Genomic DNA, 18,002 nt, shown 5'->3' with positions numbered 1-18,002 from the left:
AAATTCACAGTTATTAATCTCACAATCTGATGTGTCTAACTCGATTTTGTAAATTCTATTTATTAACACAGTGGATATCATAATACATTTCAAAAATAGTTTGTATAATCTTTGTTTTGCTTTTAAAGGTTAATCTGTAGTTAATTACACATTTTACCTGCATGGCATAGCTTCATCTGCCAGACAAATATGGCCTGGTTGCAACTGTGTTGATTGAAATGTCCTCTATATTGATTATTCATTTGTTAATAATACAGTGACTGACAGAGTCAGAAAAAAAATCAAAATATCATCTCTCTTTATCTCTTGTTAATCATGGTTTGTATCACACAAGGTTCCCCAGAATATGCCCTGTGCAGATACCTAATACTGTTGCTCCACATCACTTAGTGACTAAACAATAATTGCCTCTTCAGAGCAAGTGTGTTGATCTCAAATAAAACATTTAACTTCACCTTGTACCATAAAGGTATACGGCAAACCTTGTCTTACATGTGTAAGTAGGCAATTATAAAACACAAAATAAACAGATATTTTACTTTTAATTTTACTTAGATCTAAAACAGAGTTTCCACATAACTTTACCATAATATTCTGACCAGTTGCTAATATATCATATGGCAGATTTTCCAGATAATGCTACTGACGGTTTATTCACTCTGGAAAGTGAAATAAAAACTTTCCATTTAATTCCACCAGGGAGGCTTGTATGGTTTTCTCTCTTTGTGTGTGTGTGTGTGTGTGTGCGTGTGTGCGTGTTTGTGTGTCTGCGTATGTGTGGTGGTGTGCTATTAAAGGATGCAAAATATATACGCTCCCTCTTCCAACAGACTTATAGTAAAGTAAGTATTGTCAATCAATACCCTTCAGAATGAATTGTTTTATTACATACTGTGTGGTACACTGGCTTGCATATGGAGCAAATAAATTTTCTGTGGACTTGGCTTTCTGAATAAAGGAGGAAAGCAGATGATAAATAACAACATAGAAAAAAGCAGAAAAAATATTTGAGTATGTTCATTTCTTTGTTTTTAATTTAGTGGACTATCTTGTCAAGACACAAGCATTTCCATAAAACCAAAGGTAATCAAAATCAGAGATTTTCAAATTTATTATGCATGCAAATTATCCAGGGGTGCTATAAAATGCAGATTGGGGTGCAGTGGGGGCCAAGACTCTACATTCTAACAGACTTCCAAGTGATGCGGGTGTTACCGGCAATTGGACCAGACTCTGAGTAACAAGAATCTAAACAAAGGTTTTTATTTTGGAGAAAATTCAGCCAATTTTAATAATTGCACAAACTTTATAACACCACAGATTTTTAAAAATATGAAACTTTTAAATTAGAAAAATAAAATGTTCATAATCCATGTGGTCCTAGTATACTCTCCATTCTTAATTTCTTTGAATTGTTTAAACCTTTGCAGACAAAGTTTCTACAAGAGTGAACCAGTTGGAGCACAGTGGGACAAGAAGTCAGACAGGCAGGAAATGTGATCAGTCAGGGTTTCCGAGCACATTTTAAGAACTTTGACTGTTACTTTAGGTGAAATGGGGAAGCACTGCGGGGTTTTGGAAGAGTGATATGATCTGATTTAAATTTTAAAAGAAAAACTCTGGCTGATGTTGAGAACAAAGCCTGAGAGAAGAGAAAGAGCAGAAACTGGAGACCTATTTAGGGGCCTATATGATGTGCAAAAGATGATGATTTCTGCTGCTCTCTCTTTCCTCTTAAACCACATGCAATTCTTATAAAAAAAGACAACAAAATATCATCCTTAGCAGTGCTGGTCTATAACCAGTCCCTTGATGTTTGTGAGCCTCTGCCTTACATGGTCACCATGTCCCAGAAGCTGAGCTCCATCTTCTGGCTGGATGCTCATCTGGGCATAGTCTGTAACTTGACACTCTTTCTCTCATTGTATTGCCTATGGTGAGTCCGCCAATTAATATATTTTTTAGAATATTTTGTTTCCGTTTTGGATCCTGTTCACTTCATCCGGATAGTGTTTTTTTAACTTTAGCCAATTTTAATAAATTAAAAAAGGTCATAGTCATCACTTCCTGGCTTTCATTTTCATCACTGTCCTAAAAATAATTACACCTGTGGGCATCACAGAGTCCTTGCCACCTGTGCCTTCCACCTCACCAGCATCTTTTCTCTCTGCAGTGCGCCCAACTCCAAAAGCTCATGGGTAATTGTTAAGGTAGGGTCTGTGTTTTATACCATGCTAATTCTCATGTGGGACTCACTGACTTACAGCTATGAAAGAACCTGTGTGGAAGTTGATAGATAGGCTCCAAAATATTTTAACACTCAACCCAATCTTAGTAAATACATTCCTATGAAATTATTTATGTCTGTTCAAATGTCACCTTCCCAGAGGATCTTTCCCTGAAAACCTGATATAATGAGATAGTCACTCCTTAGCCCCTTAACCTGATTCATATTTTTTCTTTGCAATAGATATTTTAAATGCATGCAATAATTTATTTGTCTGTTAGTTCTTTCTCCCAGTAGAATATAAAGTTCAAGAGGGCAGAAATTTCTTGTATTATTTGTGTGTCTTATGTCTCGAATGCCTAGAAATATGCCTAGAAACATATCAGGCCTTCAATGAATACTTACTGGATGAATAAAAGAAGGAAGGAAATAAAAAGTTCAAACTAAATTGATAATATTTAGTGTTATGTCCTGTTTATGTAGGTAAGATGTTGGCAGACAAAACCTCAATGAATATAGCTCCCACTTGATTCAAAAATCCAAAAGAACAGAAATAGTATAGTCAAAGATGACCACGCTTATTTATATGAATGCTTCTACTGCTGATTATTGTACTGTGGAAAATATTTCCTCGTCTAATTTTAAGTATTTAGTTTTAGTTGGATATTATATATCCACTTGACTATCCTACAGTTGCCAGAACCACAAAAATGATGCTTCCATCATCATCAATATCTCTCATAACTATACTTGAGATTGATTTTTGACAACTGGTCATGTTCAATTTAGAGATCTTTCTCTTTCAGAGCTTATTTCAGATTACAGAAAAATTGAAGAGTTTATGCAGTATATTATAGTTAATATTTCAGGCAATTTTGGTTCATTTGGATTACCTAGACTCAGAAACTGAAAAGTGAAGGGTTCTGGATATAAGTGATAAATAATAACCCCAGATTAGAATGGTCCTGGTTCACCATGATGGAAGAAATCTTTTATAGCTAGAATTAAGTGTCAGAATACTCTAAATCACTCCACTTATTTCAGGCTAAGTTGCTTTGGGGTGCTGGCCAAGTGATAATTCTTGCTTATTGGAAAGATTGATATAATATATCTCTATCATTATTCTGAAGTATTGCACCTCAAAAATGCTTAGATTTCAGGAATATCATGCATATTTCACAAGAAAAAGTAGCTGAAACATATAAATACATTGCAAAATATCTGTGGAAATCTCTCTCAAAGCAATGTATACTTACTTGCTATATTGTTTCAATTATGAATTCTTATAAAAATTGGCCTCTTTGAAGACAAAATAAAGGAGAATTTCTTTATGATTTCAGAGCAGGCAAACATTCAGAAAGCAAAATAAATGTTGCCACTGTAAAATTAAAGCATATTTCACTGAAATACATGGCAACATTGAAAAGAGAAGCCTCAGAATGAGAGAAAAATTATGCACCATATTTAACTGACTAAAGATCAATATCCACAATATAGAAATATCTATGACAAATTAATTAAAGAGTAAATAAAAGTGTTAAAACTTATAAAAATATAGGAAACAAATCATCTTCAGTTCATCCTTGTATATTTCTGTGTATAACATGACATGAAAAATTGGGGCAAATCACTGCTCTAGAGAAACTAAGTACATAGGCCCAAAAAGAGCTATACAAAAATGTCCAGTTGCATATTGCATGTAATGACAGAAATGGAAATAGTCTAAATAGACATAAAAAGTGATTATAGTTATACAAGTGAACACTGTATAAGTTAAAATGATTACATTAAAATATATCAGTTAGTTATAAATCTCAGAAATATTGTTCAATATTGTTTATATAGTTCAAAAGTGCAGTGAATACTAAATATTGGTTATGGACACTGACAAACAATAAATAATATCATGGGTATGAAAATCACCAAATTAAAGATGAAGGTTATCAGCAGGTAAGGAGAGAAGGGACTGAAATGGCAGAAGGTTATGAAAGAGTCCAATCTATACTGTAATGTTCTAAACAAGTTTGGGGGCTGGCCCGGTGGTGTAGTGGTCAAGTTTGTCACACTCCACTTCAGCAGCCCCGGTTTGCAGGTTTGGATCCCAGACACGGACCTACACCACTCATCAGCCATGCTGTGGTGGCAATCTACACACAAAATAGAGGAAGACTGGCACAGATGGTAGCTCAAGGCCAATCTTCCTCAAGCAGAAAGAGGAAGATTGGCAACAGATGTTAGCTCAGGGCCAAACTTCCTCACCAAAATAAACAGGCAAATGTCCATTTTTTTTCAATTCATTCTCTCGGTGCTTTAAAGTTGAAAGTGTAGCTTGGAGCATATTTCATTTGCCTTTTGCTGAGGAAAAACCACCCCAGAACTTAGTGGCTGAAAACAATTTGTTATTTCTCACCATTCTGTGGGCTGACTGCACGATTCTTCCGCCAGTCTCACCTGGGCTCATCACGTGGCCGCAATCTTTTGGGAGCTCTGCTGGGGCTAAAACTTCCAAAATGATGTCACTCTTTGGTCAGGTGAGCTGGTGATGGCAATTGGCTGGGGTGCCTCAGTATTCTCCCACAGAGTCTCTCATCCGCTGGTAGGTTACACTGGCTTCCTTATGTGCTGATCTCAGAACAGTGTTTGAAGAGACAGAAGGAGACTGTAAGGCGTCTTGATGCCTCTACTGCAGAATCTACTTAACATCACTCCCACCACATTTGTGTGGTCAAACATGTCACAATTCCAGCTTAACAGATCCATCACTGTGTTCCATAGTGGAAGCATCACTCCTCCAAACCACTAAAGCTCACAGTTTCACTTATGGGAAGCAGCAATTTAGCTGATGGATCATTAAGGATAATAGGGGACAGATCCATCCCTATTTCCCCCCGGACCCAAAAATTCTGGATCTCATAAATTATTGGAGAAACAGTAATGAATACTAGTTCCAGATTTAGAGCATATAACAGATTCTCGAGGCAATTATTCCATCCTTCTAAAGTATTGTCGACAAGCTTTTCCCTAACTGAGTTTTAAAAAGCCTATTCCAGGGCCGGCCACGTGGCTTAGCAGTTAAGTGCGTGCGCTCTGCTACTGGCGGCCCGGGTTCGGGATCTCAGGTGCGCAGGGACGCACCGCTTCTCTGGCCATGCTGAGGCCACGTCCCACATACAGCAACTAGAAGGATGTGCAACTATGATATACAACTATCTACTGGGGCTTTGGGGAAAAAAAAAGGAGGAGGATTGGCAATAGATGTTAGCTCAGAGCTGGTCTTCCTCAGCAAAAAGAGGAGAATTAGCACAGGTGTTAGCTCAGGGCTGGTCTTCCTCACACACACAAAAATAATAAAAACAAAACAAAACGAAACAAAAAGCCTATTCCAATATTCCAGGCACACTTTTTGAATTTCTGAATACTAGATGAACTTTCCTCCACCACTGTCTTTCAGGAACACCCCAAGGCAGGATTGTAGTGGTACAAATGTCCACTTTTGTGTGGTGCCAGCATATCATGCAGAATCATCGGAAGATAAGGCCCCAATGCTTTCTTCCATATTCAGGTTGTCATAGGGAAACATTATGAGGCTACAAGTTCAGGCTGTGAAAGAGAAAGCAATGCAACAAGAGTATGGACCAAGCATCTGGACCACTTGCTCAGGAACAGGAGTGCTGTTGACTGCTGTGCATGTCTAATGTTCTGGATCGGTGAGATAGAGAACAGCCAGGGCATGATGGGAAGTGTAGGTTGCATAGTAACATAGTAGCCTATTGTCAATCATTCAGTCTCTCTTAGGGCCCATTAAAAAGTCAGAAGCTGTTTCTCAAATGGTGAAGAGTTATCTGCAGAGGAAGCTATTGCTTTGCTTTAAAATCCTAAATGTCTGATCTGTAATCCACTCTAGGGGCTTATCCAAATTTCTGAACAACCCTTATCTGCAAATACTCTTCAAGGACAATCATATATGCTGGGTCATGTGACCTGAATAGCACAGCAGCTGGCATGGCAGACTGCACTTGTTAGAGTTTTCTCTTGTTTTGAAATCCATTCAAAATGGACAACTCTTTGGGAAACTTCGTAAATGTCTGGAATAACTTGCCTAAAGTTGGTATATACTGCCCTCAAAGTCAAGAGGCCCACTGAATTTTGTTGCAGATGAGGCAGGACTTGAGAAACTCTGCCTTACTTTAGTTTTATTTTAGTATTGTTAATTCCAGAGGGCATTTTAATTATGTACAAACAAGGCCTGGTAGTCAATTTCAAGATGCAACTTTTCTGTGCAGTTTCAAGGAAATTCCAGCCATTAAAAGTGGTACAAGGGACCTGGCATTTGCCTCGATGACTTGTTTTGATTCTTGAGAGGAATAACTTGCTAGTGATGCTCCAGAGTCTGAGTCCCCAGGGCTAAAGAGTTGAATGTAAGAGCCTCGGGCCCCAGTTATACTCAGCTCACAGAGAAATAGGAGGGTGGTGGCCTGTTTCTCTGGAGCAGGTAAGTTTATTCAAGTTTTTATGAAACAGTTAAAATATTATATTATTTTCATGATATAGTAACTTGGGTCTACTTTTATTTTTCTTTTTATGTTAAGTCACTGTATATACTATCCAATTCTGAGTCCAATAATATTAAAGAGAAAAGTTAATGCTCACGGAAATATTTGGCTTCATGTCCATTGACAACCATTTGATGAAGAACAGAATAAACTTTTCCCCTGGAAATGAATATTTATCCATATCTCTTTATATGCATCTTAAATTGGTATATAAGCTTTCACAAGAATGAGAATTTTCTGAGAGAATTCTTACCTGATAAATCATGAGACTCTTAAGAGATATCTATACAATGTCTAGGCTGTAAGAGAAGTTAACCCTTAGACTATAAACCCTAGTAAAGTGCACACTACACTCAGAGGTCAAAAGAAGCTATTTTCCTCCTCAACCCTCAGCAGCTCAGCTATTCAATGCGAGACGTAGCCTTTACCGAAAAAAGGTGCTTAAATTGGACTGATATATTCTTTTCCTAGATTTCTCTTTATTTTACTTTATTCTTGGAATAAAAGCATATTCTCTTGAAGATGTTAGTTGATTTTTGTGTACAGGTAAAATAGAGTAGCAATATGTGTTGTTCTGAGGCAAACATTTCACATTTTTCACAAACTCCATCACTATTTTAAGCATTTATGTGCAAACATTTCCTATCAGTTATGTGCATGTGATGATACTAGCTAATGTGTGGACGTACACACTAAAATATGATAAGTATTTCTTATGGAAACACAAATTGCAATGGAAATGCAAAGATGTTTCAGAGACTCAGCTTGGTTTGCTGTATCCATAGCAGTTATCTCCATGAGGCTCGTTCTACATGGACAAAATTAACACCAATAACTCTTCTCATTTTCTTTTGTCTACCATAGAAAGTCATGGCATGTTTGTCACTCACCTCCGTAAATCTTCTCTTTTGCAGAAACAACTCTCCTCCCCCACCCTCTCCCTTTAAAGGCAATGTGGAGATGGTTGTAAGAAATCTGAGTGTGGAGACGACCTTTGTCCTCTTGGGTTTCACAGATTACCCAGAGCTTCAGATTCCTCTCTTCATGCTGTTTCTGATCATGTACGTTATCACTGTGGTAGGAAATCTTGGGATGATGATAATCATCAAGATTAACCCAAAGTTTCACACTCCCATGTACTTTTTCCTTAGTCACCTTTCTTTTGTTGATTTTTGTTACTCTTCCATCATTACTCCCAAGCTGCTTGAGAACTTGGTCGTGGCTGATAAAAGCATCTTCTACTCTAGCTGCATGTTGCAGTATTTCCTGTCCTGCACTGCTGTGGTGACCGAGTCCTTCTTGCTGGCGGTGATGGCCTATGACCGCTTTGTGGCCATCTGTAATCCTCTGCTTTACACGGTGGCCATGTCACAGAGGCTCTGTGCCCTGCTGGTGGCTGGGTCGTATCTCTGGGGTATGTTTGGCCCCTTGGTACTCCTTTGCTATGCTCTCCAGCTAGACTTTTCTGGGCATAACATAATCAACCACTTTTTCTGTGAATACACTGCTCTTATTGCTGTCTCGAGCTCTGACATACACATCCCCCACCTGCTGCACTTTGGTTTTGCCACCTTCAATGAGGTGAGTACACTACTCATCATCCTTGCTTCATACATATTGATTTTTGTGACTGTCCTAAACATCCGTTCTGCCAGCGGGCATCGCAAAGCCTTCTCCACCTGTGCCTCCCACCTGACCGCCATCACCATCTTCCACGGGACCATCCTTTCCCTCTACTGTGTGCCCAACTCCAAAAACTCTTGGCAAACCGTCAAAGTGGCCTCTGTATTTTACACAGTGGTCAACCTCATGTTGAATCCTCTGATCTACAGCCTGAGGAATAAAGATGTGAAGGATGTCTTCCAGAAATTAATGGACACAAAAGGCCCATTTCCCTGAACCAATCTCAAAGGATGTTTTTAATCCTAGGAATAATGGAAACAGAGCTTTCTAAAACCTAGAGCATATATTTGCATGAGATTTTTGTTGGTGACTGTGATGTTAGTATATTGTGAATTGGTAAACTGAAATCCCTTGAAGTTATTTGTGTTGTATATCACTGCAGCATAGTGTCTTTGTTGGGAGATATGGATGGACATGCTGTGTGATAAAAGGGGGAATGATCCTTTTCTGACACCTCCATTCCTTGGGTTCTGTGAATTCTATGAAAGCACAGTCTTCTGCTTTCTAACAGTCAGCTTATGCTGAGAAGTACATTGGGCAATGACAGTTACATCTAGATGATGACACAGAGGTTCAAGAAACTAGCCTCGAATTGACAGAAATGGCTAATTTAAGAGAGGAACTCAACCTTGTTGACTCTAAATCTAGTGCTTTTTCACTATGGTTCCTCTGAGGCTATTAGTCTGAAAGGTCACAGGAATTAGTTTTGTCCTTCAGAAAGGATAATCTCTGGAGTCGTTGCAATGTTCCTAGATTATCTTTGGATATTATTACTCAAAAGGCTGCATTCCCAGTATTATCAGGTCTGAAAATCTCTACAAGCATTACCTAGTCTAGTTCCTATGTTTTAGGACCAGGATAAATGGAATATACATTTTATCTGGGAATATCGAGGAATAATGTTACAACATTTCTGTTCTAATGTTTATATGAATGCCAAAACAAACACAAACATCTGGTAACAAACATCCTAAAAATTAAAGCAAATTATAGTAGGAAGGCTAACCCTATAGAATTTGAAATAAACTTAATGTCCTTATTATTAAAACAGTGTCATTTGGAATGAATAGATAACCATGTGAGAAGGAAGGTAAAATTACATCTCTTTATTTCACACACGCTCTTTTGGTGTGTGAAATAAGGAAGAGATGTAATTCAAAACAAATTTAAAACTTAGATTATATGAATACACAAAGCTTCCTGGCAAAATAACAGATAGGAAATTAGGGGTTGGCCCCGTGGCTTAGCGGTTAAGTGTGTGCGCTCCACTACTGGCGGCCTGGGTTCGGATCCGGGGCACGCACTGACGCACCGCTTGTCCAGCCATGCTGAGGCCGCACCCCACATACAGCAACTAGAGGGATGTGCAACTATGACACACAACTATCTACTGGGGCTTTCTGGAGATAAGGGGGGGGAAATAATGGAGGAGGATTGGCAATAGATGTTAGCTCAGGGGCGGTCTTCCTCAGCAAAAAGAGGAGGATTGGCAGGGATGTTAGCTCTGGGCTGATCTCCCTCATAAAAAAAAAAATTAATTAATTAATTAATTTAAACGACAAATGAAAAGCTGAGGAAAAGTCACTACTTATGTTACACATAGTGGAGGAGAACGTGAATACCCTCTATAAAAATATACACAGGATATAATTAACGTTCTATACAAAAGAAGACAAATAGCCCTTAAATACGTGAAGAGTTGTTCAGTCTAACTCATAATAATAGGAATACAAATGAAAACTGCCTTGAGCTGTACTTTCTCACCTTTCAGAGCGGCAGAAATCCAAAAGTATAATGATATGTCCTTCAGTGAAGCTGCAGGGAAACGGACATTTTGATACATTGAGGGCAGGAAGGTAACACGTTACATGTGATTTGAAGTACGAGCAAATTTACATACGCATTTATCCTCTTTCAAAGCATTCTCAGTTCTAGGAATCTACCCCAGAGATAGAGTGGCAAAAATATGTATAAATAACATATTCCAAACATTATTTATAATAAGAACAGACTGGATAAAATCCAATATGAAGGTGGTTTATTAAACTATGGGTCACAATAAAGAAGTACACAGCTGTGCAAATGGAAAGAGGCTGGTTTCTATATACCGCTATGGAGGGCCCTCCAGAAAATGTTCTTAAGTGAGTAAAGACAAGATGCAGGAATGTTGTATAGCACCATAAATTGTTTGAGAGAAGACGGAAAGGTGAAGCAAACACTAGTAAAGATAGGAAGAGACGAAAGACAACTTTTAGGAATATACATTATAATATAGCTCTGCTTTAGGGGAATATTTTATATTTTACATAGTATAATAGACATATTTATGTCCAAAAGTAAACAAAAACATCTCTAATTTGAAAACAAATAAAAACAAATGAATCTATAATGTTGGACACATGCTCATAAAGTAAAACATTTTCGATGAAGGACTTGAAGCACAGAATTTTTAGTGTACATCCTCGTTATGCAATGTTTATTTTAGTATAAAACAGATAAATAATTATTGAAATGTCAATGAAACTCAAGTTGTAAGCATAAAAGAAGAGTTACAGCTCTAAAGTAACAGAAGGTAAGTAAAAAACTTTTCATCTTAATTTGAAATAGAAATTTATTTTGAAACAATTTTTCTCTCTTAAAAATAGGACCATTCATAATGATAACGGAATAGCAATGAACATCCCTATTCTCAAAATTTTCTCTGAAAGGAAATCTTTGCTCTCTAGCAGACCAGAGTTTTTTGGAGGAATAGCTGTTTTGAAGTCTGAGGTAGAAAATGTAACCGGCCTTGAGCAACTTAATTTCCAGAAAGCAAGAATGCTATAAACAGCTAGTTGGATCATTTCAGAGAGACTCAGGACGCAATTTGAAATGGCTTGCACTGGCTTATGATTAACACAAAAATGAATATTGACTGCAATTCATTTAAAAGCATCAAATATATTTACATCTCAAAATTTTAATCTAGATACTAAAAAAGAAAAATAATATATCACTGGTTACTATTAATAGTTGCTGGGGGTATCAAGTCATTACTCTGAAAATTGGTAAAAAAAAGAGTTAAATAGTTATTCTCTTTCCTTTAAGATTTGTATTTCAGGGTTACCTAATAGTTTATGAGGGGAAATTCAGAACAAATAAAAGCAGAATAGGGATGGAATTAGAAAATCACAATTTTAAAACTCCTAATAAAAACCTGGATCAAAGCGATGACTCAGTAGCTATTAAAGTCATTGACTGAAAAGCTGGTGGGAAATGTTAAAAGGAAGCAACCCAGCTGATGCCCCCTGCATCCACGGACCAGCCTAAACAGCGCTAGACGCTGGACGGCCAGTCAGCACGCGCGCACAACCCGCCGTGACGGGCAGGAGTCAGCCCACCCACGAAGAGCTCTCGCCCGAAAGAAACGGAAGAGAGAGCCTGAGCTGGTAAAGCTTCCCCACGTGAGTATCAGGTTAAAAGAATTGGTGCGGGAACAAGTCATTATGACAAATAAAGCAATAAGCCAAATACAGAACAGGCAGCATTCTACAAATGCTCCAATTTTTCCAAAAAATCACCTGGACACACATACATGTACACACACACACACACACACACACACACACACACACACACGGAACTGTTACATACTACACAGAACATAATGTTACATAATACATGGAAGTGTTACATAATAAAAAAATTTAGTTATAACAACCAAATTTGATTCTTCATTCACACTAACTGTAAAAATATATCTTTGAGACAACTTGGGAAATTTAAACATGGGTTTGGTATTAAATTATATAAGACTATGTTACTGTTTTTCTTAGGTGCAATTTCGGCATGAGTGTTTATTCAAATGTTTATTTCATCGATGGTTACGTTTTTTATAAACTCCTATTAATGACTTAGTTCTGTTAGCAAGTGGATTGATAGAGAAATATAATATCCTATAAATATAATTATATTTTAAAGGACTCAAATTTATAGGATTGGAAGTCAGGGACTCACTGTCCCTAAAATGTCTTGACCCGTCAGGACAAAGAACACCACACACAGTCTTGCTTTCCAGGCTGCACACAGCACTTTCGGCCAACAATATATTTGGGAAAGGAAAAAATCAGTGTAGTGAGCAGTTCTTGTAGTCCTTTGTTTTGAGGCTTGTAGAATTGGCTGAAGTACTTTTTGTTGCCTTGAATAGCTTCAAAAGAATTAAAGTTTTAAAATTACATTGACAAACCACTTTCAGTTTTATCATCCCAGATTATTTCTGCAGACCTGAAATTACTTAATGATAATTTCTTAATGAAAATGTACTGCAAAAACACTCAACTAATGTCTTCCCATATTTTGTTATTGTTCTAAAAAATACCAACATAGTGGCATGAACACAGCTTTAAAGGACCACCCATAGATATCCCCAGATGGGCTTCCTTCTTTTTCTTTGTGTCATAAATAGTATCTGCCTGAAATATCCAAGTTACATTTTTGCAAAAGAGATTTAGAAAGCACAGAACATCACCACAAACTGTAAAATCATTTAGATGCATAAAAAAAGCTGACTATTTATTTCAAAATCAGTTGTGTTTGCTGTTCCCTTTACCTCAAACTCAACACTCTTCTCCTGGTTATTTGCACAATTTGGCTTCTCACTTCATGATGGTCCATGATCAAATACCATCTCATTATGGTCTTCTCTGACCTCCCTATTTAAAATGACACCTTCGATTATATATTTTTTGCATTTATAATTACTGGAAAATTATTACATATTTATTTGGTTTTTTGCATTCCCCATTAAATATAAATTTATTGACAAAGGGACATTCTTTCCCCTTTTCCCCAGTACCTAAGATAACACATAGCTCAGAGTAAACATGTAATAACTATTTATTGAATGAATGAATGAGTAATTATGTATCCTCATTATGTACTCAACCTTCTTTCCCTGATTTCTGCCTAGAGATAGAAAATTCAGCAGAGTGGACATTTGTTTTTGTTTTGTTTTATTTTGACTGTCTAGTTTCAGTAATCACTTCTAAAGTATCTTATTGTTCTTTGTGAAGTGTCTTCTCTCTGAACTGAAATTCCTCATAGTTCTGGTAAGTTTGGCTCTATTCCCAGTTCCTTGGAAGCTCATATTTATCATTCAATAAGGATTCTTGGTACACTTTATGCTAGTCACTGATCTAGGAGCTTAGAACATATCAGTGAATATATTCTATGCTTTTCTGGAACTTTTATTCTAGGAGGAAGAAACAAACAATATATAATAAATGCAATAAACAAGGATTAAAACTATATTTGAATGACGTCAAGTACTTTAAACACTAAATTGGGTAGTGAAGTAGCCTTTACAGTATAATAGTGTGTTCATGGAAGGTTTTATTGAAAAGGTGCGTTTGAGCAAAAACTCAAGTGAAAGTATTTCAGGGTAGAGGAAAAAACTGGTAGAAAAGACCATAAGGAAGGAATGTGCTACATTTTTTGAGAAACAAGGAACAAAAGCAAAGAGGTAAGACTAGCTAGAGAGAGAGTAGTAGAACAGGTCAGAGATTTAAAAAGACTGGATAATTTTCCCAACTTAATATTTAACTTTTTAAATATTTCTGCTTTAAGTCTCAAGGATCATGATGACCTAAAAGATGGATCTTCACACTTCTCCAATATGGTGAGAGTGGATGGTGTGGAGGGAAAGGGTTATGCTTGGCATATAGTAGTCACTCAATTAATACTTGATAATGATGACTTTTATAGTTACATGGTTCTGATAATTGTAGGAAGATATGGGAGTACTCAAGGAGTTGGGGGGAGTGACTTTATAAATTTTTATCTGATATGCCCCTCACGCTGCTCCAGGTTTCCTAGTACACAAGAATTACATCAGAGAAAGATGATTAATTTTAATTGCTTATTTAATGCCCTCAAGAGAATGGGGCAATAGGTGGTCTCTAGGGTTCGTGTCCCAAAGGTAATGACTATATATGTAAGAACACATGCATAACTCCCAACCAGGAGATGTTCTCCCTTTGCCATCAGCAGGTTTTAAGATTCTAGAGACAGATTGATATTAATTTCAATGTGGGGTATGTAGAAAACAATGTGAGATCTAGACCATGAGATTTAGATCTAGACAGTTCTGGAGAAATATTTAGGCACCACCAAAGTTACATATCTGAACGTACAAGAAAGAGAACAGGTACTTATTCTACAGAGCTGTGTGTTAGACGACCTGGCTCAGCTGAGCTCGTCACTAACAGCCCGTGAACAGCAGGTACCGGGGTGTGTGGGGAGAGAAGAGCTCTGAGAATTTGATGGAATGTGCATTGTCCTGATTCTATAAATTTTTGGAAGTGGAATCAAGGTAGAATAGACAAATATTTGAATAAAATGAAAGAAGCAGAGATTGAATAGACTCTAAAGTGAAAAACAATTAAACAGGACCAGCTTTAATTAAGAGTATAAAGCAGGAAACACATGCGATCCTGAGAGCAAAAATTACAACAAAATGGGGAAACGAATTATAAGAAAGAAGATTTCAGCTGTTATATTTTCTATACAGCATTTGGGACACAAGAGCCATTATGTTAAATATAATATTAGTTTTAAATGAATTCTTAGGGCTGGCCCCGTGGCATAGCGGTTAAGTGCATGCATTCCACTGCTGGCGGCCCTGGGTTCGGATCCCTTGGCGTGCACCGATGCACCACTTGTCAAGCCATGCTGTGATGGCATCCCACATAAAGTGGAGGAAGGTCACCAGGATTTTAGCTCAGGGCCAGTCTTCCTCAGCAAAAAGAGGCGGATTGGCATGGATGTTAGCTCAGGGCTGATCTTCCTCCTCCACCAAAAAAAAAAAAGAATTATTGAATACCCTGGCTAAATTAAATATTGTATAAGAAAAAAGTCTGATAATTAGAATGTCTGGCTTTGTGATGGATTGTCTTTTGATGTTGTCTTTAAAACTCAAATTTATGGGTATAGGAACAGATTGGGCCCTTGTGTGTCTCAGTTTTGCATATGATCTGATTTTTATTGATGAGCCATCTGAAATGTATTTCTTGTGTTGTGAGATCAGAGATAATCTTACCAGAAAGGATAGAAAAAGAGTTTTCTAGGATGATAAGATCTTAGACGTGCTGGCCACCATTTTGAGAAATATAATTCTTTTGCATTACTATTTTCTCATGAAATGTCTTTATAGTGCAGTACTACCTCCAATTTCCAATCCCTCTCCCTCTCAGGGAATAGAGGACAGAATGAATATTCTATATGTCTTGAAAGGAGAGTAGAAAAAGAAAAAGAGAGAGAGAGACCTAGGAAAGGGAAGTTTCTAAGTCAGAGTCTTCACTATGGTTAGTTAATTCCTGGGAGAGAAAATTTACCTAAATCCCATTCTCATTTCATCTTGATGCTGCTTTCTGGTATAGCTCTGTGGCATATACACTGTCATTGGCCTATTTCCCATAGTTTTAGAGTCTCTAATTTGTCAATTAAAGGTATGATGATTTAATAAAGGAAATACGTTAGTGTCTAGAGTAGAGCGTGGAGTAGAGTCTGGTGTAATAAAGTGGATCCAGGGCTGGGAGTCTGGGGCTCTGGGATCTAGTCACAGATGTGTAGATTGGTCCTTATTTGCATGTCATTGCAAAAGCCAAGATTCTCCAGCTTCTGTTTTGTCACCTCTAGAATAAGGAAGTAGACTAGATTATCTTTATCATCTGTTCCAATTTTATTATTCCTCATGCAATGAGGAAGGATTGACATTTGGGACTTCCTGAGCTGAGGAGCATACTCTCTGAAAAAAATTAATTAAGATTAATTTTACTGAGTCAGAGAAAAAAACAAAGGTTAATTTGCTATATGGAATTAACAGCAAAGGCACAAATGTAAAGCATGAGGGGTGTTCATTCTTAATGTCACAGTGTGAACGTGTAATGCAAAAATTAATTTGTTTAGAAATTTCACATTTTATTACTGATTATAGGGCTGACATAATCAGTCATCGTGTTATGCTAGGCTTATCTTTTGTGAACTTACAATGTTCAAGGAGAGCTGAAAGTGTTATGGGAGGACTGGATTTAAAATAACCATAAATCCCTCGACTTCATATTCTTATTTGCAAATATTAAAAATTACTACTGAGAAATAAAATAGTAATTCAATAATTGTATTAACTCAAAGAAAAATTTTAAATAGTTATGTTTTAAAATTTTAGATATTTAGTATATCTTGCATTAAAAATACATAGAGAAATTCTGAAAGAGATATTTTGCTTCATCTTCCTGTCTTGGGGAGGGGTAGTTAACCAAGCTTCTTACATCCTCACTCTCCTTAATATTTTTGCTTTCAGGACTGATTCAGATTCTAAGAAACAGCAACCATGTTACGGTCAGAGAGAAATAAAACTGCGGCCACGTTCACTCTCTTGGGCTTCTCAGATTTCCCAGAACTGCAAATCCCCCTCTTCTTGATTTTTCTGGCCATCTACAGTGTCACTGTTGTAGGGAATATTGGGATGATTGTAATAATCAGAATTAACCCCAAAATGCACACCCCTATGTACGTTTTTCTCAGCCACCTCTCATTTGTGGATTTCTGCCTTTCCTCCAGCGTTACTCCTAAGACCCTGGTGAACCTAGTTGCGGAAGACAGAACCATTTCACTTTCAGAATGTGTAGTACAATTCTTTTTCTTTTGTACCTTTGCAGTAACTGAATTCTTTTTATTAGCTGTGATGGCCTATGACCGCTTTGTGGCCATTCGTAACCCTCTGCTCTACACAGTTGCCATGTCCCAGAAACTCTGTGCCATGCTAATGGGTGGATCTTATGCATGGGGAGTAGCTTGTTCCTTGATACTCACATGCTCTGCTATCAAATTATCATTTCAGGGTTTCAACACAATTAATCATTTCTTCTGTGAATTCTCCTCATTGCTGTCCCTCTCTTGCTCTGATACTTATGTCAATCAGTTGCTCCTTTTCATTTCTGCCACCTTTAATGTGGTCAGCACACTACTCATCATTCTCATGTCTTATGTATTTATCATTGTCACCATCCTCAAGATGCATTCAGCCAGTGGGCGCCGCAAAGCCTTCTCCACCTGTGCCTCCCACCTGACTGCCATCACCATCTTCCACGGCACCATCCTCTTCCTCTACTGTGTTCCCAACTCCAAAAACTCCAGGCACACAGTCAAGGTGGCCTCTGTGTTTTACGCAGTAGTGATCCCCATGTTGAATCCTCTGATCTACAGTCTGAAAAATAGGGATGTCAAGGATACAGTCAGCAAAATAATAAAAACAAATTTTCATATTGAATGCATGCATTGGTAAACGTTTGCTTCAGTTTTAGCAGAACACCTTTCTGATTTTTGAATAAACTGTGTATCAAGAGTTCATTTTCAAAAATCACTTTAGATTTTCAAAAAGAAAGAACATGAAATTTAGGTTAGAGAGGCTATATCTGGCTCTGATTGTATAAACCAGAGAAGATCAATTATCTTGACTCCATCTTTATTTACAAAAATAATATAATATGATTTAGTTCAAA

General features: G+C 37.3%; 2 protein-coding genes across 2 annotated transcripts; both read left to right on the top strand.

Annotated features, from left to right (window-relative positions):
- The first annotated feature begins 7,740 nt into the window (after positions 1-7,740).
- On the top strand, positions 7,741-8,679 carry LOC131395374 (olfactory receptor 5D14-like). Its single transcript, XM_058527277.1, has one exon. It carries the CDS (start codon positions 7,741-7,743, stop codon positions 8,677-8,679), a length of 939 nt encoding a protein of 312 aa, XP_058383260.1.
- Positions 8,680-16,831: 8,152 nt separating this feature from the next.
- On the top strand, positions 16,832-17,785 carry LOC131395373 (olfactory receptor 5D18-like). Its single transcript, XM_058527275.1, has one exon. The coding sequence runs from the start codon at positions 16,832-16,834 to the stop codon at positions 17,783-17,785; it is 954 nt and encodes a 317-aa protein (XP_058383258.1).
- Positions 17,786-18,002: the final 217 nt, after the last annotated feature.

Source organism: Diceros bicornis, chromosome 31 (genome assembly GCF_020826845.1).
Source record: "Diceros bicornis minor isolate mBicDic1 chromosome 31, mDicBic1.mat.cur, whole genome shotgun sequence".
In the NCBI taxonomy this organism is placed as follows: domain Eukaryota; kingdom Metazoa; phylum Chordata; class Mammalia; order Perissodactyla; family Rhinocerotidae; genus Diceros; species Diceros bicornis.
This window is presented reverse-complemented; position numbering and strand designations above follow the sequence as displayed.